Here is a 20,346-nt window from a genome sequence, read left to right as displayed (position 1 = left end):
TCAGACCACTGTACCACTAATGTAATGCTGCAAGCCCGTTTAGATACCTTTGTCAATTTTGACACAGACAGCATGGAGATTACTCAGTGCGAGCTATTAATGGCGGCCCTTAGCGGCTGATAACAGCCAGGAGTCACCTTGCATGGACTAATGTCTAGTGATGGGCGAATTTACAGTAGGAACGAAGCGAAGCAAGGCTTTGAAGTGTGCTCCGCTTCCTGCCGCTCCTCCCCCGGGTGCTGGGAAAAGATTGATCCAGTCCTGGGAAACTGGGAGAAGTTTCCCAGGACTGGATCCATCTTTTTTCCAGCACAATGGGGGAGATATATCAAACATGGTATAAAGTGAAACTGGCTCAGTTGCCCCTAGCAACCAAACAGATTCCACTTTTCATTCCTCACAGTTCGATAAATCTCCCCCTATGGCTGTATCCATGTTTTCAGGCAGCATTAGGGCTGCATCCAACTTCTTCAGCTACCGGTAATCAAATGCCGCGACCTGAACATAAAACTCTGTAAACTTAGGACAGAATCCAGCTGTAGTGTATATAAAACAGAACATAATTGGCTAAAGGCCCTATTCCACAGAACGATTATCTGCCGATATCGGACGTTATGGCCGATAATCGTCCTGTGGAATTGACAGCAACGATCAGGCGACATCGTTCGTGTCGGCTGATCGTTACAGTCGTTTGTTTTTCAACATGTTGAAAAACAAACGACTGATACAGCAACGATTTGCTGCCATCGCTCCGTGGAATAGGAGTGTCTGCAGCAGACGCTGTTGTATCCTGTGGGCTGCCCGGACAATCAGCGATCACCCGGGCAGCCCTCCCCGCGCCCCACCCCATTATAATGTACTTCTTGTTTTCTCATATTTCCAATAGTCAGTATTGTTGCAGATCATTTCTAATACCCAAACGGGCAGAGATCTGTAAATCACGGCTGGTGGTAGTGGGGAGGAGAGAAGCCACTGGGGGCTGGCCGAACAGCATGAAAGTGGTGACAGTTTTCCTATGAAGGGCTTGTCCAATGTTTTCCTGTGCTTATGATTGTAATAATGTTGATATATTCCCCTATTTAATTCGCACTGCTTTAGGTGCCTCCATTTTAGTCCTCCATGCTTTTTTTTTTTTTTTTTTCTCTCTCCATGTGGCTCCAGTGTTAACAAGTCTGTATACTCATGTATTTTAACACAATCTTATCAACACTATACAGGGGTCATCCAACTTAAAGGGGTACTCCGGGCTGGGGTCATTTTATATGGTATGGCCGGGGAAGGGGTAAAAATAGAGGCAGTCGGTCACTTACTCGGCGCTGGAACTTGGGAGGTAAGTGACCGGAGGCCTCTATTTCCACCCTTTCCCCGGCCATACCCTAAAAATAACCCCAGCCAGCCCGGAGTACCCCTTTAAGTTGGATGACCCCTGTATAGTGTTCTGTGTTGTTTAGTGCCTGTAGCTGTGGTTTTTGTTGTATGTTTTTTTTTTTTTGTAATACAGCATCACAGGTACATTCAGATACCAGTCTCCACATAATTTTAAGTATAATTTGAAGTATGTAAAAGCGGCAATGTACTTTAAAGGGGTAGTTCCCCCTTCAACTAGTATAGTTATATTTGTCGGGTTCGTCAAGTTAAATATTTTGCAAATAAGATTATTTACCAAACTTGCTTTCTTCCCCTGATATGTCTGCTTATTGCCTCCTATTGCTGACAGCTTGTTGTCTAGGTTACCAACCACCTTTCTGCTCTAAAAGCAGTAGCCTGTCGGTTTATGTGTGTATACATATGTGTATATATAGCTATAAAATACATATTTATGTATGATACTGCATATAAACCATATCCATATATATTTATCTCTTTCTATATATCGGTCTGCCCACTGTTTCTAGGGTAGAGTGGTTGTTGGTAACCTAGACAACGAGCTGTCAACAGTGGGAGGGAAAGGGGGCATATCAGGAAAAGGAGGCAAGTTTGCCAAATGTATTTTCCAAAAATTTTTTAAATCAACTGTTGCCAGAGATTTGTAATTTATTTCTAATAAAAAAAAAAATCTCCAGACTTCCAGTACTTATCAGCTGCTGTATGACCTGTAGGAAGTGGTGTATTTTTTCCAGTCTAGAGAGCAGAAGAGTTTTTTCTATGGGAATCTGCTGCATGGCTATGTGCACACTGAGCAATTCTCGAGGAATTGTAGCTGATAGTTTTCAGGCAGAATTTAAGCAGAATTTAAGCCCCCCATTGACTACTATAGGATTCCTCTAGCAGATCTACAGCAGAAAATTCTGCTCGGAAATTCTGCAGTGTGAACAACAGAGCAGAAAGCCATTGAACACAATGGGACTTTGCTCTGCACATTTTTTACGGGAGGAATTTCAAGCTGAATTTTGAGCTAAATTTCAAGCTGAATTCCTCGCCTTTTCCTCAGTGTGCACATACCCCTACTCTGGACAGTTCCTGTCAGACGGAGGTTGGCAGAGAGGATTGTGTCAGACTGCGAAGAATACACCACTTTTTGCACGACATACATCAGCTGATAAGTATGGGAAGACTGGATTTTTTTTTTTTTTACAGAAATAAACTACAAATCGCTGGCAATTTCTGGAACCACTTGATTTGAAAGAATTTTTTGTTTTTTTTGCTGAACTACCCCTTTAACTTGATGAGTCCTACAAGTATAGCCATGTTAATTGTCATTGGACTACCCCTTTAAGGCATCTCTTGACAAAGCTGCATTTTTATTAAATGTAAACTGCTTACTAAACAACCGAGAGAAGTTCCAGCAGGTAATATGCTCTTTGCTTTGCTAACACTTCTATGCACTCACCATGAATCCAACCCTGGAATTCTGTGCTTGGTTTGGTCCAGCAGCTGATCCCTGTTGTGAATGTATACTGCATCAGAATCTTAGTGATGACTTTGATGATACAGAGAAAACATTTTATGACTATCCCCAAGAATGTGTGAACACACAGTACTGTACTGTACACACAGATCAGTTTTGGACACAACTAATTGCACAAGCACCGCTTGATTCCCACTGCAGGTGAAAGGCCACTTGGCCAAAGGCTTTGGCATGGCATAAACTTTTTTTTTTTTTTTATTTGTATGTACAACTTTATACTTTTAAGGGACACTAAAAGTTTTTGTTTTTTTACTTCCTGTAATGTCTTTTATAGTCCTGAAGGTCGGTAGAAATCTGGCCCAGAATAGTGACACAACGGTGCTCAAGACTGAGCAGAGAGAACCAACTCATACAAAAGCAAAATGATCAAGGACATATAAAAGATTTATTTTGCCATTTCTTTCTGAGAGTTCTCTACCCTCAGTGGGGTTGTATGTTTTATAGGATTGTTTGCTTCAGGGGGCTTAGAAATTACCTTTTATATTCTGCTTTGTTTTTCTTTGATTCCTTCTAGATTTAGTGTCCCTTTAAAAACTCTTTGGGGGAAAAAATGATCAAAACTAGTGCAAATTGCTGGTTGCTTTGATAATTAAAGGTGCCTCAAAGGGTGCGTTTACACAGAGAGATTTATCTGCCAGATTTTGGAAGCCAAAGCCAGGAATGGATTTGAAAAGAGGATAGATCCCAGTATTTCCTGTATGACCTAATCCCTGTTTATAGTCTGTTTCTGGCTTTGGCTTTAAAGATCTGTCAGATAAATCTGTGTAAACGCACCAAAAGTTGCTGATTGCTGTAAAGTGATACTGACACCCTCTTACTCAATGTGCAGTTCTCCACACTATCCACAAGCTTAGATGCTGCATATTTGATATATACCTGTATACAACTTGTCTGTGTCTTCCTGCTCTAAAATTGCTTCATTTCATCGGTGGACAGTGTCACCTAGGCGGGGCTTCACGGCAGCTGGGCCCTCTCTCCTACAGTATATAACCAGTGTCACATAGGCAGGGCTTCACTGCAGTTGGGCAGGGAGATGGGGCCCAATTGCTTTGAACCCCGCCTAGGTGACAGAGTCTATATTGGAGGGGGGGCCCAGCTCCCATGAAGCCCCGCCTAGGTGACAGCATCTACATAGGAGAGGGGGCTCAACTGCTGTGAAGCCCCACTTAGGTGACACTGTCCATATCGGAAAGGGGGCCCAACTGCTGTGAAGCCCTGTCTAGGTGACAGCATCTATATAGGAGAGGGGGCCCAGGTCCCGTGAAGCCCCGCCTAGGTGACACTGTCCACCGATGAAATAAAGCGTGAGAAAGAGGAGACACAGTATCACTTTAAGACTTGCGTTACATATTGATTGGCTGCCATGGGCCTCTTGCACTCCATACACCACCTTCCTCACCTTTCTGCACAGTGTCTCTTACACAAGTTTCAATGCGATGATTCTCTCTGATTTAATGATCACGTAACTTTCACATTTTCATCTGCATGTTCACTAACCAGGCCTGGTCTGATTTCTATATGTGTCTTCTTCTTCCGTCCCCCAAAAGGACGTTATATCTTGTCCTTTCTAGGCTGCGGCTTAGCTGTCATTGGCACGTATCTGCTGATAACCTTTGGGCCCAACGGCCATGAAAGAATGACTGGAGAGAACATTGTAAGACATTTAGTAAGCTGGCCGTTCCTGCTGTACATGGTAAGTACTGAGTAAGCACAAGGCGGTGGCGGGGGTACAGGGGATGTGGACATCTGCTCCTTTTTCAGTTTTTATGAATGTAAAGGGTTCTCAGTGACTTGTTATGGGTGTAACTTGTAATGCCATGTACTGGTTAGCATCATCTACAGATATATACGGAAGGGGAATGATGGGTTTTGTTGTTTTTACAAACTATAATAACATTTTTTTTACACTTGTGTTTCCCTTTGTAGCTGGTGGAAATACTTGCCTTTTGTTCCCTGCTCTATTACTACAAACAGAAGAATGTGAACTACTTGCTCATCATATTAATGCTGGTTGCATTGTTAGGTAATTGCTTCTGACTCTTCCCATTCATGTGATTTTGACAACTTACACACTCTTTGAACAAATATACAAGCATAATATTAGGCGTCAGTGCCAGCTGTATTACAGTCATGTAATTATATAGGCGTGACCGTATTGACAAGGCAGGCTAAGAGGTTTAGACTATTGTGCGCACTGTTATCAAGCCGCCATAATGAGAACGAGTGTACTTAAAGGGATAGCTCTTCTGCAGACAAATGTCACTGTTTCTATTTAATGATGTGATGGCATATTGCTAAAATATGCATTAACTTTATGATCATTGGGGGTCCAAAATCTGGCAACTTTGTGATCATAGGAATGAATAGGCTCCAGTGTTGACCCTTTTACTGTTTTCCCCTAAGCAGCAGTGTTCCTGAAAACCTGCTATGTATTCAGCTCTATTCAAGTGAATGGGGCCAGCTCTAGTTCCTGGCTTTGTTTGCTGACTGTGGCAGGAAAAACTTTGATATGGATGCAACTCTTAAAGGGGTATTCCGGAGTTTAAAAAATTTAGACATTGAAGGGGAATGTACAAAAAAGAGAAGAATAAAAATACTATATATACCTATACCCATTCACCCGCAGCTCTCCTTCCAGTCCCCCGATCCACTCTTTTTGTTCTGAGCTAAGTAGCACAGGGGACTGGAAGAAGCCAAATAAGAGCTGTGAGGGACCTGCAAGGACACTAGCATAGGTAAGTATAACTTTTTTTCTTTTCTAGAGCCCCAGCAATGTCAACATTTTTGTTACACCCTGGCTTGTTTTTTTTGTTAATACCCTGGCATCATGAGAAAATAACCTTTTTAAATTAAAATTTTATGTTGCACAAATTTTTTTTTATAATTTTTAGTCCAATTTTCAAATGTACTTTTAATGTAATTTTAAATCATTTCAGCCACTAAGACTAATAATAAGCTGACACTTAACATCTTAGAATTCTCCTCATAGTGTCATTATAGGCAGGATAACAATGAGAGTAGATACCTTAATATAGTTAAGGAGAGAACATTCCAGTCACAGTAGGTGAGCCCTGTTCCTATTCCTGCACAAGTCACAGAGCATGCTCACAAACTCCCATACAAGTGGCTAAGGTGCTCTCCAGTCTGTTGCTTCCCATGTCAATGCTGTATTAGCAATACCCCTATAACTGGAATTAATATTATGAAACCTTTTTACGTGTATCATAAAATATGGAATTTACATTTTTTGCATTTTATTGTAGGGTCCACAACAGTCATCACAGTGAAAGCTCTGGCTGGCATGATCTTTGTCTCTATTCAAGGCACCATGCAGCTTGGATATCCCATATTTTACATCATGTTTGTGTGTATGGTTGCTACTGCTGTTGCGCAGGCATCGTAAGTGTTATATAGTCTCATATTTCAGTACATTTTTTATCTTCATATTAGATTAGACGTTAATGGGATTGTTTCCTTTGGTAAGCTGTATCTATGTGAGTTTTATTATGTGTTAGCCTATAAAAGTAGGTATATACTGAGCTGTCACACAGATTTCATTCTTACATACAGCTAGACAGGATTATTCAATTTAAAGGGGTTAAACGGCTAGAGGAAACATATATAGAAAACAATAAAGAAGTTGTGATTACCTCTCCGTGCCCCTCTGGTGGTGTCCAACGGGTTTCCCCCAGAGAAGATCCAGCCTCCACTTCCTAGACAGACTTGTCTCGAGGTGACAGCCCGCTCAGCCAATCGCTGGTCGTGGCGGGCCAGTACCATAGTCATTGATAGGTTGAGCAGGCTGTCACCCCTGAGACGAGTCAATCTCGGAAGTGGTGGTGGCATTGTCTCTGGGGGACACCTCAGACTCAGAAGATTTTGCAAATGGTGGGTTTATTAGCATAACAAATCCATATGAAAAGCACAGAAGCCAAACTTTAGCTCTATTAACCCCTTAAGGACAGAGCCTGAAATGGCCTTAATGACAGAGACAAATTTTATGAATATGACCAGTGTCACTTTATTCATTAATAACTTCGGGATGCTTTTACCTATCCGGCTGATTCTGAGATTGTTTTCTCGTGACATATTGTACTTTACATTTCTGGTAAATTGGAGTCGATACTCATAACAAATCTTTATGAAAAAAAACCAAATAATGTGAAAAAATGCATTTTTCCAACTTTGAAACTTTTTTGCGTATACAGAAAGTGGTTATACCACATAAATTATATATTAAATAGCATTAGCAACATGTCTACTTTATGTTGGCGGCATTTATTAAACTATCTTTCATTTTTTTTAGACAATAGGGAGCTTAAAACATTAGCAGCAAATTTCCAAATTTTCAGTCAAATTTCAAAATCAGATATTTTTAGGGACCTGTTCAGGTTTAAAGTGTATTTGAGGGGCCTGTATGTTAGAAAGCCCCACAAAGCACCCCATTTCAGAAACTGCACCCCCCACACTCTGCAAAAGCATATCCAGAAAGTGTTTTAACCCTTTAGGGGAGTCACAGAAATAAAAGCCAAGTGTGTAAGAAATTTGAAAATTTTAATTTTCTGTGCAGAGATTTGATTGTAATCCAATATTTTTCATAATTATAAACCTATTACCAGAGAAATGCACCCCAATAATTATTGTCCCGTTTCTGCAGTTTATAGAAATACCCCATATGTGACCTATTGCGCTATTTGACGCAACCACAAGCCTCAGATATAAGGGAGCGCCTAGTGAATTTCAACGCCTCCGTTATATTTGGTCATTTTTGACTGTACCACTTCAGGTTGGCAGAGGCTCTGGGGTGCCAAAACCTAAAAAACACCCCTAAAGGGACACCATTTAGAAAACTACACCCCTCAAGGAATGTAACAAGGGGTGCGGTGAGCATCTGGACCCCACAGGTGCTTCACAGATTTTCAGAACAATATGGCTTGAAAAAAAAATTTTTTACACTAAAATGTTGTTCTAGCCTTCAATTTTTCATTTTCTTAAAGGGATAAGAGGGAAAAAAAGACAAAAAATGTGTAGCGCAGTTTCTCCCGAGTACGGAAATACCCCACATGTGGCGATAAAGTGCCAAGGGGGCGCAGGACGAGCCTCCAAAGGGAAGGAGTGCCAATTGGCTTTTGGAAGCTGAATTTTACTGAAAAGGATTTCAAGGGCCATGTCGCATTTACAGAGCCCTTGTGCTGCCAAGACACTGGAAACCCCCCACAAGTGACCCCATTCTGGAAACTACACCCCTCAAGGAATCTAACAAAGGGTGCAGTGAGCATATGGACCCCACTGGTGACGGGCACAAATGTGGAACAATGTGACGTGAAAGGGAAAAATTTTATTTTTTCACTTTCATGGCACAAATGTGCCCGTCATCAAGGGGTCCATATCCTCACTGCACCCCTTGTTAGATTCCCTGAGGGGTGCAGTTTCCAGAATGGGGTCACTTGTGGGGGGTTTCCAGTGTTTTGGCAGCACGAGGGCTCTGTAAATGCGACATGGCGTTCATCATCCATTCTAGCCAAATCCAACCTCCAAAATCCAAATGGCGCTCCTTCCCTTGGGAGGCTTGCCCTGCGCCCACATGGCGCTTTATGTCCAGATGTGGGGTATTTACGGACTCGGGGGAAATTGCTCTACACATTTTGTTTTTTTTTCCTCTTTTAACCCCTTGTGAAAATGATAAATTCAAGGCTAAACCAACATTATAGTGTAAAAAATTTAATATTTCATTTTCACGCCACATTGTTCCACATTTGTGTCCGTCACCAGTGGGGTCCATATGCTCACTACACCCCTTGTTACATTCCTTGAGGGGTTGCAGTTTCCATAATGGGGTCACTTGTGGGGGGTTTCAACTGTCTTGGCAACACAGGGGCCTTTTGAATGCAACATGGCCCCTCGAAATCCATTCCATCCAAATCCAGCCTTCAAAAACGAAATGGCGCTCCTTCTCTTCGGAGGCTTACCCTGCACCCGCATGGCGCTTTATGTCCACATGTGGGGTATTTCCGTACTCAGGGGAAATTGCGCTACACATTAAATGTTTTTTTTTTATCTTTTAACCCCTTGTGAAAATGAAAAAATCATGACAAGATTAATGATTTAGAGTAAAAATTTTACAAAAATTACACTAAATGTTGGTCTAGCCTTGATTTTTTTCCATTTCCACAAGGGGTTAAAAAAGAAAATGAACACAAAACGTGTAGGGTAGTTTCCCCTGAGTACGTAAATACCCCACATGTGGGCATAATGTGCTATATGGGCACAGGGCAAGCCACCAAAGGGACAGAGCGCCATTTAGAGGCTGGAATGGAGGATGGAGGCCATGTCGCAATTACAAAGCTCCTGTGCTGCCAGGTCAGTAGAAACCCCCGACAAGTGACCACATTCTGGAAACTACACCCCATAAGGAATCTAACAAGGGGTGCAGTGAGCATATGGACCCCACTGGTGACGGGCACTTACGTAGAACATGTGCCGAGAAAATAAAAAATACCATTTTTTCATTTTCACGTCCCAAATGTGGCCGTCACCAGGGGGCCATATCCCCGCTGCCCCCCTTGTTAGATTCCTTATGGGGTGTAGTTTCCAGAATGGGGTCACTTGTGGGGGGTTTCTACTGTCCTGGCCGCACAGAGGCTTTGTAATTGCATCATGGTATCCTCTAATGGGAATGGCAGCCATACCTATTTAGCTGGGGAAAAGGGACAATTCTAATTTATTTGGGGTTATTAGGCCAATTATTAGTTTATAAGGTTGGAAATGACAGGTGTCCATCAAACTCAATCTGTGTTGATCCAGAGGAAGGCAAAAAACCCTTGTGAGGCAGACGACAGTAGCCTCATCACAGGGGAAAATTCCTTCCCGACTCCATAATGGCGATCAGAATAATCCCTGGATCAACGTGACCCCTGAAATAGGAATAAGGGACAGAATTTAGATAATGTAGAACTCCAATGATGTGTGGTGTGCCTTGAAGCGATCCAGTATGCAGAGGCCGGGGGGATCAGGACAGGTGTCACACTGGAAAATGGTGTCCTTCCTGATCCCCGTTACCCCACACTCTGCACTTCTTCTGGGGTCTCCCTTTCTCCAGTGTGGGGGACGTCACCTGGAAAATGTTTCCCTGGTGTGATACGGGGTCCTTCATATCCAGAAGCACTGGGTCCGCTCCATGGCTGCTAAATATTAGGGCGCTATTACTACTTCTGATATTTTCGTATCGTGCCGCAAGCTACAGTAGCTCGGGCAGCGAGGGACCAGAAGAGGGGGGCGCTGGTATAAAAGTTATCCCCGTACAGGTGGTAACCTTTATCCAGCAGTGGGAAGATCAGTTCCCGATCGATCTCCCCACTAACTCCGAGGATAGGGGGGGAGGGGGCATCTGGGGGCTGGATTTGGGTGTCCCTTCATACACTCTAAGTGCACGTGCACACTGCGGAATGGCGAAGGATAACCCTTTGTGCATTCCGCAGCTGGCACCCACCGGCAGACTGATGCGGGCGCACGTCTCCATCCGTGTCATAGACTCCATTCTATGCACGGGCGGATTCCGCTCTCCGTCCAACGTATTAATTCTTTGGACGGACGATGGAATCCGCCCGTGCATAACATGGAGTCTATGACACGGGTGGAGACATGCGCCCGCATCAGTCCGCCGGCGGGTGCCAGCTGCGGAATGCACAAAGGGTTATCCTTTGCCATTCCGCAGTGTGCACGTACCCTAAATCTGTAAGTGTACCCTGAGGTACTCTCACAGAGTGTGTAGAATTTCACACCATACCGTCATCTCTTATTGGGACGGTACTGGCAGAAAAGACGTGTCTGGGGGGCAGCGTACGCTACGCTACCCCCAGACACGTCACTGGATGATGAGGATGAATGGAGGAAAGAAGGATCCCCCCCATTCATCCTCACTGGCTGTTTCGGTGTCGGAGGCAATAATAACGTATCCCTCTGACGCCGAAAACACCCTGGGGGCCATCTTTATACCGGGACTAGTATATGGGGTATGTAGTGGTGTAGTGTCAAACTTTATTCAATGTAATGTGGTGTAATGTAGTGTTTTTTACGTGTTTTTTTACAGTAAGTATAAAAAAAAGTACGCCAACAAAGGAGTTGCTGATAAATGCCGCACTTATCAGCAGACCGTGGCAGTAGAATATAGAAAAAAAACACCCTACGCCAAAAAGGAGGAGTTGCTGATTAGCAGCGCACTTTCGTGCAATGCTGATCAACACTCAGCGGCGATAGGGTGCGGAAAATAGAAAAATAAAATTTGAAAAAAAAAAAAAAAAAAAATTCTACATTCTGAACATCCCTGTAGCTGCTGATAAGTGTATTACACATATCAGCCGCTAGAGGGCAGCAGAGCGCAAAATACGGAAAAGGCCGACGCTGGAGCCGAAAATAGCCGAGAGAAGCCGAACGTGACGTCACGGAGGAAGCCGAAGACCCGAACGAAGACGAGGACGCCGCGAACCCGGAAGACGCCGATCAGGAGCTCCGGACAGGTGAGTAATGTACAAATACCTGCTCTGGACCCCTCGGCTACCTAGCTGAGGGGTCCAGGGCAGGTATTTACTATTTTGTGGGACTCTGATCGCCGTGCCACCGGCCCGATCGCCGTGAACGGCCGGGCGGCCGTTCACGGTGATCGGGCCGGTGGCACGGCGATCACCATTACTTTTTACAGTAATGGCGGTCGGTGCCGTCCTCGGACAGCACCGACCGCCATTTTTTTCCGGGTCATCGGGTCGCCGATGACCCGGAAAGGTTCCGATCGCCGCTATTGGCTGATCTGAATTGATCAGCCTATAGCGGCGATCGTAAGCACGGGGGGTGTTAACCACCCCCCGTGCCGAGAAGCTAAGATGGCCTGCTATGATTTATAGCAGGCCATCTTCCCCGATCGCTGTGTGCGAACACGCAGCGATCGGGGTAACATCGGGCGTAAATTTACGCCCTGATGCGCCAAGTACCAGGGCGCGAGGGCGTAAGTTTACGCCCGATGTCGTTAAGGGGTTAAATACTTGAAATCAATGCAAAATAATAATAGGAAGAAATAACAGTATTGAAAAAAACTGATACGTACAGCATTGCAGAGAACTCTTCATATGGGGAGTAGTTGTCTTTTTGAATTATTAGATTTATTCTGAAATGTCTTTGTCTACCTGCAGGTTCCTGTCCCAAGCCTCCCAGTTGTATGATTCCGCCCTGATCGCAAGTGTTAACTATATTGTATCTACAACTCTTGCTATATCTGCAGGTAAAATTACTAGAATATTCTATCGGTGCTTGGAGGGAAAACTATATACTGTAATATACATCTAACTTTCTGCAGCCAGTGTCTCTGAATTCACCTACATTATTGGTATGATGATGGGGCATATATGAAATGCCCCTTAGGGTGGTATTACACAGGCCGAGCAGGGCCCGATAATACCTGTAAACGAGCAGCGATCTGCTAGATCGCCGCTCGTTTACTGGACCTATTACACGGCCTGATAATCGTTTAACAAGGGCTGCAAGGACATCGTTACCGCTGCTGCCGTCTTCTTCCCCCCGGGTCCCGCACGCTCTTACGTCAGAGTGGCCTGTCAACTGACAGGCCACTCAGCCAATCACAGGCTGGGACCTCCGCGGCCTGTGATTGGCCGGACGGCCTGTCAGCTGATAGGCCACTCTGACGTTACAGCGTGCGGGACCCGGGGAGAAGAAGACCGCAGCAGCAGCCCTGGAACGTGGCTGGGTGATGTATATCGTTAGTCGGTGTGCGGTCGGCGCCCGACAAAAATACGTCAGAACCTATATCAACGATCATTGTTGTCCGGCTGATCATTGTATTTATTACATGGAACGATAATCGGCCAAATCGGGCCGATTATCGTTCCGTGTAATAGTACCCTTAAACTGTAGATCTGGTCTCTGTTTAGGTCTATGTTGTGTTCCAAAGAACACTATGGTAGTTAGATACCCAAGAAGGCATGTGGCTAGGGCGATAGGAGTTGAGGCAAGCGAGTTACTTATTGGGTGATGATGATGTGGCCAGATGCAGCTTTTGTAGCCTCCAAAATGTAGAACAACAGTAATGCTTTACAAGGAGCTGAATTCATATCTACCACGGACTGGCTAGCAGGCAGATTCCCAGTGGGTCTCCTACATGTTGGACCACTGGGTCTGTCCCAGCCCATTCCACAGTGTCCAAACACTCCCCAGCATTGGTTATATCTACACTTGTATAGTGGTAGTGTACACCTGTCCCTGACTGAAGACGCAGTGTCCGTCCCTGACCGGGTGATTAGGTGTTCCACTTTTATTTTTTGAGATAATGGTGGGGTTTCCTAAGGGGAACCTTTCACAAGTTTCAAGCTTCCAGGACCTCTACAATGAGTTGTGATTTCCTCAGTGAGGCCAGGAATTCAGCCTCACTCTGCCAGGCTTGATTTACGGGTCTCATGCTGTCTGTGGTTCAGGCAGCATTCAACTCCTGAAAGGTTCCATTTAAAGGGGTACAGTGAATTTTTTTTTTTTTTTTTTTAGATCAACTGATATCAGAAAGTTTTAAATACCTTTTGTAATTTACTTTTATTTAAAAATCTCAAGTCTTTCAATACTTCTCAGCTGCTTTATGTCCTGCAGGAAGTGTTATGTTATTTACTGTCTGATACGGTGCTCTCTGCTGCCACATCTGTCCCTGACAGGAACTGTCCAGAGCAGTAACAGATTTCCATAGAAAACCTCTCCTGCTCTGAACAGTTCCTGACATGGACAGAGGTGTCAGCAGAGAGCACTGTGTCAAACTGGAAATAACATAACACTTCCTGCAGGAAATACAGCAGCTGATAAGTACTGGAAGACTGGAGATTTTTTAAATAGAAGTAAATTACAAATCTGTATAAAACTTTCTGAAACCAGTTGATTCTAAAAGAAAAAAAAATCACCAGTTGTACCCCTTTAAGGAAGTAGGGGAGATGTGTAATAACAAAGTAAAATTTTATGCAGCATTGTGTACCTGTTTTTGTATGATAGGGGGGGGGGAGGTATTATATGTGGTCTGGTCCACCCCTGATTGGATGAATAAGCAATAATTTTTCCTATGTCCATAGGTGCAGTGTTCTACCTTGACTTCCGCAATCAGGATGTGCTACATATGTGTATGTTTGCATTAGGGTAAGTGTAAAAGTTTGGCTACTACCCATAGAACGTTGTGATTCTGGGCCTATAGATTAGAGTGTATTCTTGTGCAAACATATTCTCCATACTGCTCTGTAGAATAAGTTATATGTTCAGGAAAATGCCCACCACAGAATTTCATATATTTATGGACAACATGATCCTTTTTGCATTATGTTTTTCAGAAATGCTTCACAATTACTGTAGAGATTTTAGTTTGTAAATGTAAGAGAATGTATTATTTTTCCCTAAAGGTGCCTTATTGCTTTTTTGGGAGTCTTCCTCATTACCAGGAACAGAAAGAAGACGAAAGCTTTTGAACCATATGTCGCCATCAATTCTGTGCCAGGTAAAATGCCGCACATGCACTGCACAGCAGCTCTATTGAAAGTTATGTTTGAAGCATCAGATCTTTAGTTCCAGTAAAGGAACTGAAATCTTAGGGCAAATTAACATCTATGCAACTCAAAGAATTCCTCTAGACTGTGCCAGCTATTTTACCATTTAGATGCTGCTGTCAATCAATAGATTGCTCATATAAGGGGACTGCAGAGGACTTCTAGTGGACTTATGTAGGACTACAAAAAGAGTTTTTAAAAATTAATAAAAAAAATATTGCATAATGGGAGATTTATCAAAGGGTGTAAAATTTAGACTGGTGCAAACTGGCCACAGCAACCAATCACAGCTCGGCTTCCAGCTCTGGTGAAAGGAAAACTGAGCTGTGATTGGTTGCTGTGGGCAGTTTGCACCAGTCTAAATTTTACACCCTTTGATAAATCTTCCCCAATACACACAATCCACACACACACAAACACTTTTCGAATTTTTCTAATTAAAAAAAAAAAAAACATATTTGGTATTGCTAGTGCAGAATTGTAAAAAAAAACTGGTAAAACATGTTATCTAAATCACATGGTGAATGGTGTAAGCGTATAAAACAAAACAAATGCCCAAATTGTGCTTATTCGGTCCCATCATATCCCACCCAAAAAATAGTGCAGTCAGTACAAAGAGTGGTCAAAAGTCCTGAACTACGTTAACATGGTCCCAGTGTAATGAGCCCCATGCAGTTCCATAGACAGAAAATGTAACTTATAGGGATCAGAATGGCCAAATGATTTTTTTTTTTTTTACAAAAGTAGTAAAACATGGCGGAAATGTTACAAATTGGATAGCGTTGTAATCGAATCAAACAGAGAACAGTTAAAGGAATTATCCAGGGCTGCAAAAAACATGGCCACTTTCTTGCAGAGACAGCACCACTCTTGTCTCCTGTCCAGGTGTGGTTTGCAATTAAGCTCCATTCACTTCAATGGAACAAATTACCCAAAACCTGCACCCAACCTGGAGACAAGAGTGGTGCTGTCTCTGAAAAAAAGTGGCCATGTTTTTGTAGTGCTGGATAACCCCTTTAACGTGAATGTCCAGCTCTGGTTTAGTCCATATATATGTTCTTTCATTCTGACATACTGTGGAGGTGAGCAAGCTGGTGATATCCGATGGTTACCTCTGTACAGCAGCCAGCATACAGTTGTGGAAAAGACCTGTGCAGCATTATCAATGATGTCTAATAAAATGTATTCTTCTTTGCTATAGGGGGAGTCAACATGCATGATAGCGCAGTCCAGCCGGATTTTGGAAGCTCCTTTTCCTATGGCGCTCTGCAAAGTAATGACAGTTTATCAGAAATCTATGCGCCGGCCACTCTACCTGTTGTATCAGAAGAAGCATCGCCGGCACAAACGTATAAGGTCTTGGAACACAATAAGAGTGATTAGGCTTCATTACCTTAAAGACTGAACAAACCTGTACATTAAGTCTTTCTGTTCTCCCAGTGTGTGTGTATATATATATATATATATATATATATATATATATATATATATATATATATATATATATATATATATATATATATATATATATATATATATATATGTAAGTTCAACCATACACTGTGCGCAAAGTTATCAGGCAAGTGAAGATATATATTTTAAACACGCCTTTATCTCCTAAGGCCACAACCTTCCTTATTACACATACGTACCTGATATGCTTCAATCCAATAAGCATTCTAGTTTATACAGCTTGAAGTTGGAAATATATATATATATATATATATATATATATATATATATATATATATATATATACATATACATATATATATATATATATACACATACACTCACCGGCCACTTTATTAGGTACACCATGCTAGTAATGGGTTGGACCCCCTTTTGCCTTCAGAACTGCCTCAATTCTTGGTGGCATAGATACAACAAGGTGCTGGAAGCTTCCTCAGAGATTTTGGTCCATATTGACATGATGGCATCACACAGTTGCCACAGATTTGTCGGCTGCACATCCATGATGCGAATCTCCCGTTCCACCACATCCCAAAGATGCTCTATTGGATTGAGATCTGATGACTGTGGAGGCCATTGGAGTACAGTGAACTCATTGTCATGTTCAAGAAACCAGTCTGAGATGATTCTAGCTTTATGACATGGCGCATTATCCTGCTGAAAGTAGCCATCAGATACAGGTACATTGTGGTCATAAAGGGATGGACATGGTCAGCAACAATACTCAGGTAGGCTGTGGCGTTGCAACGATGCTCAATTGGTACCAAGGGGCCCAAAGAGTGCCAAGAAAATATTCCCCACACCATGACACCACCAGCCTGAACCGTTGATACAAGGCAGGATGGATCCATGCTTTCATGTTGACGCCAAATTCTGACCCTACCATCCGAATGTCGCAGCAGAAATCGAGACTCATCAGACCAGGCAACGTTTTTCCAATCTTCTGTCCAATTTCAATGAGCTTGTGCAAATTGTAGCCTCAGTTTCCTGTTCTTAGCTGAAAGGAGTGGCATCCGGTGTGGTCTTCTGCTGCTGTAGCCCATCTGCCTCAAAGTTGGACGTACTGTGCGTTCAGAGATGCTCTTCTGCCTACCTTGGTTGTAACGGTTGGCTATTTGAGTCACTGTTGCCTTTCTATCAGCTCGAACCAGTCTGCCCATTCTCCTCTTACCTCTGGCATCAACAAGGCATTTCCGCCCACAGAACTGCCGCTCACTGGATGTTTTTTCTTTTTCGGACCATTTTCTGTAAACCCTAGAGATGGTTGTGCGTGAAAATCCCAGTAGATCAGCAGTTTCTGAAATACTCAGACCAGCCCTTCTGGCACCAACAACCATGCCACGTTCAAAGGCCCTCAAATCACCTTTCTTCCCCATACTGATGCTCGGTTTGAACTGCAGGAGATTGTCTTGACCATGTCTACATGCCTAAATGCACTGAGTTGCCGTCATGTGATTGGCTGAATAGAAGTGGTAACGTGCAGTCGGACAGGTGTACCTAATAAAGTGGCCGGTGAGTGTGTGTGTGTGTATATATATATATATATATAGATATAGATGTCAAATTACTCACTTGCCCTGTAATTGTGCACACAGTGTTATGTTAGATACTTGGCTTATTTTTATTTTTCACATTGGAAGTTGTCCGTGGTAAATTGTTTGTTCCGTTTGGCTCTACCTCGTTGGATTTTTTTCCCAGTAAAATTGTCTTACCTACTTTGATAAGATTCATGTACAGTATAAAACTGAATTTAGTAAATGTTTAAGGGTACAAACACACTGGACGTATCCGCAGCGGATTTCTGACCTAATTTTCTTCGTGACAAAACCCCTTTAACTTATATTTTATTTTCAGCTTTTGGACAAAGTGTTAAGAAGTGAAAAAGTAATATTAAAGAACATTTTATGCAGATAAAGATGTTGGTTCTGCCGCTTTCTTTCATTTGATTCCCATGTGATTGCTGATCTTTCTATAAGTCATTTACTGAAAATGCCTCTTTATGGTAGCTTCACACGTACCGTATCGCAGTGGATTTTCTGCTGCGGATCCACAGCAGATTTGATGCTGTGTTCATTCATTTAGTCAAATCTGCTGCGGATCTGGTACGTGTGAAGCTACCCTTACCCCAGAAAATGGATGTCCATCCCATGTTCAGTATTCACACAGCTGCCGAATAGTATGCAATCTGCCTGAAGCATTCCTAGGGATGAGGAGGGACGGAGAGGTGCCAGCCTAATGCATACACAATGTAAGTCCCGGCCATAGGGCACGAAGCTGAAAGTTTAGAAGTTTTTTTTTATGATAACTGCATCACCTGCTGAACGGACCCCAGGACAGAACTTGGATTAAAAGCAGCTATCCGAAGGTACAAGTGGTTTAGGGGGTCAGATTGTGGGTACAGAGTCACTTTAATGGGAGCTGCACAAATGGTGTAGGCTGTGAGCTACAATGTTTACGTATCCCCAAAAGCTGCATAGACAGTGTTGCTAGGCTGTTTGCACAAAACCTACTAACCCCTTAACAACGCATGACTGGTATAACCGTCATGCAGCCATTAAGGGGAAGCAGAGAGGGCTCCCGGCGTGAGCCCTCTCTGTAGCCCGCGGTCCCCGGTTGCTATGTGCAGCCAGGGACCGCAGGTATTGATCGCCGCGGCCGGCTAATTAAGTATTCAAATGCAGCTGACAGCTGTATGAATACTGTATGTGGCCCCTGTCCCTGGTGTCTAGTGGGGGATCTCCCCCATGATAATAGAGCCATGATCTGATGGATCATTGCTCTATTATATACACAGCATTGATCTCAATGGGAGATCAGTGCTGTGTATATAGAAGTCCCCCAGGGGGCTTCATGTTACTGTAGGTAAAAAAAGAATAAAGTGTTTTTATTAATAAATAACCCCCTCCCCTAATAAAAGTCTAAATCACCCCCCTTTTCCCATTTTATAAATATAAATAAACAAACATGTTTGGTATTGCCGCGTGCGTAATCGCCCGAAATGTTAATTTATTTAATTCATGATCCCTCACGGTAAACGGCGTAAGCGCAAAATAATTCCAAAGTGCAAAATTGGGCATTTTTGGTCGCATCAAATCCAGAAAAATTTTAATAAAAAGCGATCAAAAAGTCGTATATGCGCAATCAAGGTACCAATAGAAAGAACAGATCATGGCGCAAAAAATGACACATCACCATAGATCAAAGGATAAAAGCGCTATAAGTCTGGGAATGGAGCGATTTTTTAAAGGGGTAGTGCGGCGGTAAGCAATTATTCACTAAATAACACACATTACAAAGTTATACAACTTTGTAATTTATGTTATGTTAGTGAATGGCCCCCTTCCCCGTGTTCCACCCACGCCACCACAAGAAGTGTAGTGCTCTATACACCTGATTCGTGTCGACCCCCGTCCGCCATCTTGTGACAATGATGTCATCTTTGGGCAGCCGGCTGAACCGCTTCGACCGTCCCTCATGCCGGCCGCCCTCTGCCGCGTCATTAGCTGCTCAGCCGCGATTGGCTGAGCACAGTTATGCTCAGCCAAGATGGAAATTGAACTTAAAAGGGTACTCCAGCGGGAAAAAAAAAATTCTTTCAAATCAAATGGTGTCAGAAGGTGTCGGGTATTTGTAAATTACTTCTATTAAAAAAAAATCTCCAGTCTTCCAGTACTTATCAGCTGCTTTATGTCCTGCCAGAAGTGGTGTATTATTTCCAGTCTGGAGAGAAGGAGGGGTTTTCTGTGGGGATTTGCTCCTGCTCTGGACATTTCCTGTCATGGACAGAGGTGTCAGCACAGAGCATTGTTTCAGACAGTAAAGAATATGCTACTTCCTGCAGGACGTGCAGCAGCTGATAAGTACTGGAAGGCTGGAGATTTTTATTTTTTTTAATAGAAGAGAATTACAAATTTCTGGCACTTTCTGACACCAGGTAATTCGAAAGAACAAATAAGGGAAAGGAGTAAGCTGTGTACTACTGGCCAACAGCCCAACTCTACTCCCACCCCCAGAAATGGAGAGAATAATGCTGCGTTTACACGGCACGATTATCGTTCGAATTTTCGCAAAATAATCGCATATCCCCAACAATCCCCCCCCCCCCCCCCCCGCCGGCCCGATCAGCACCCCCGCTGCCGATTGCCACCTCCGCCTCCCTGAGCATACCATACCTGCTCGGCGTAGCGGGTGTTCGAGATTCCCGGCTCCCCTCTTCAGTGCATTGATTGGCTGAAGAGGGGAGACTGGAATTTCAAACAGCTCCTCTTCAGCCAATCAGTGCTAAAGAGGAGCTGTTTGAAATTCTCGGCTCCCCTCTTCAGCCAATCAATGCACTGAAGAGGGGAGCCGGGAATCTCGAACACCCGCTACGCCGAGCAGGTAAGGTAT

The 20,346-nt window shown here is 43.3% G+C and overlaps 2 protein-coding genes across 7 annotated transcripts in view; one reads left to right on the top strand and one right to left on the bottom strand.

The window, feature by feature from the left end:
- Positions 1-1,686, bottom strand: part of STPG1 (sperm tail PG-rich repeat containing 1) — an 81,283-nt gene extending 79,597 nt beyond the window's left edge. Inside the window, exon 1 of the mRNA XM_069971276.1 lies at positions 1,664-1,686. The gene's annotated coding sequence lies outside the window, so the exon portion shown is untranslated. The remainder of the gene's footprint in view (positions 1-1,663) is intronic.
- The window catches only part of NIPAL3 (NIPA like domain containing 3), a 33,906-nt gene extending 16,034 nt beyond the window's left edge, over positions 1-17,872 (top strand). For 4 of the 6 annotated variants that reach the window (XM_069971273.1, XM_069971268.1, XM_069971270.1 and 1 more), the window contains 8 exons: positions 4,456-4,601; positions 4,835-4,931; positions 6,172-6,307; positions 12,091-12,179; positions 14,020-14,083; positions 14,341-14,435; positions 15,686-15,929; positions 16,010-17,872. In XM_069971273.1, the coding sequence (XP_069827374.1) occupies positions 4,456-4,601; positions 4,835-4,931; positions 6,172-6,307; positions 12,091-12,179; positions 14,020-14,083; positions 14,341-14,435; positions 15,686-15,867 (809 nt within the window). In that variant the 3' untranslated portion in view covers positions 15,868-15,929; positions 16,010-17,872. Of the gene's footprint in view, positions 1-4,455; positions 4,602-4,834; positions 4,932-6,171; positions 6,308-12,090; positions 12,180-14,019; positions 14,084-14,340; positions 14,436-15,685; positions 15,930-16,003 lie in introns of all 6 variants that reach the window. The other 2 variants (XM_069971272.1, XM_069971271.1) reach the window with 2 other exon arrangements.
- The last annotated feature ends 2,474 nt before the right edge of the window (positions 17,873-20,346 follow it).

The sequence above is a fragment of the Dendropsophus ebraccatus genome, chromosome 5, assembly GCF_027789765.1.
Source record: "Dendropsophus ebraccatus isolate aDenEbr1 chromosome 5, aDenEbr1.pat, whole genome shotgun sequence".
In the NCBI taxonomy this organism is placed as follows: domain Eukaryota; kingdom Metazoa; phylum Chordata; class Amphibia; order Anura; family Hylidae; genus Dendropsophus; species Dendropsophus ebraccatus.
The sequence above is the reverse complement of the archived record's forward strand: the minus strand, read 5'-3'. Positions and strand labels throughout refer to the sequence as shown.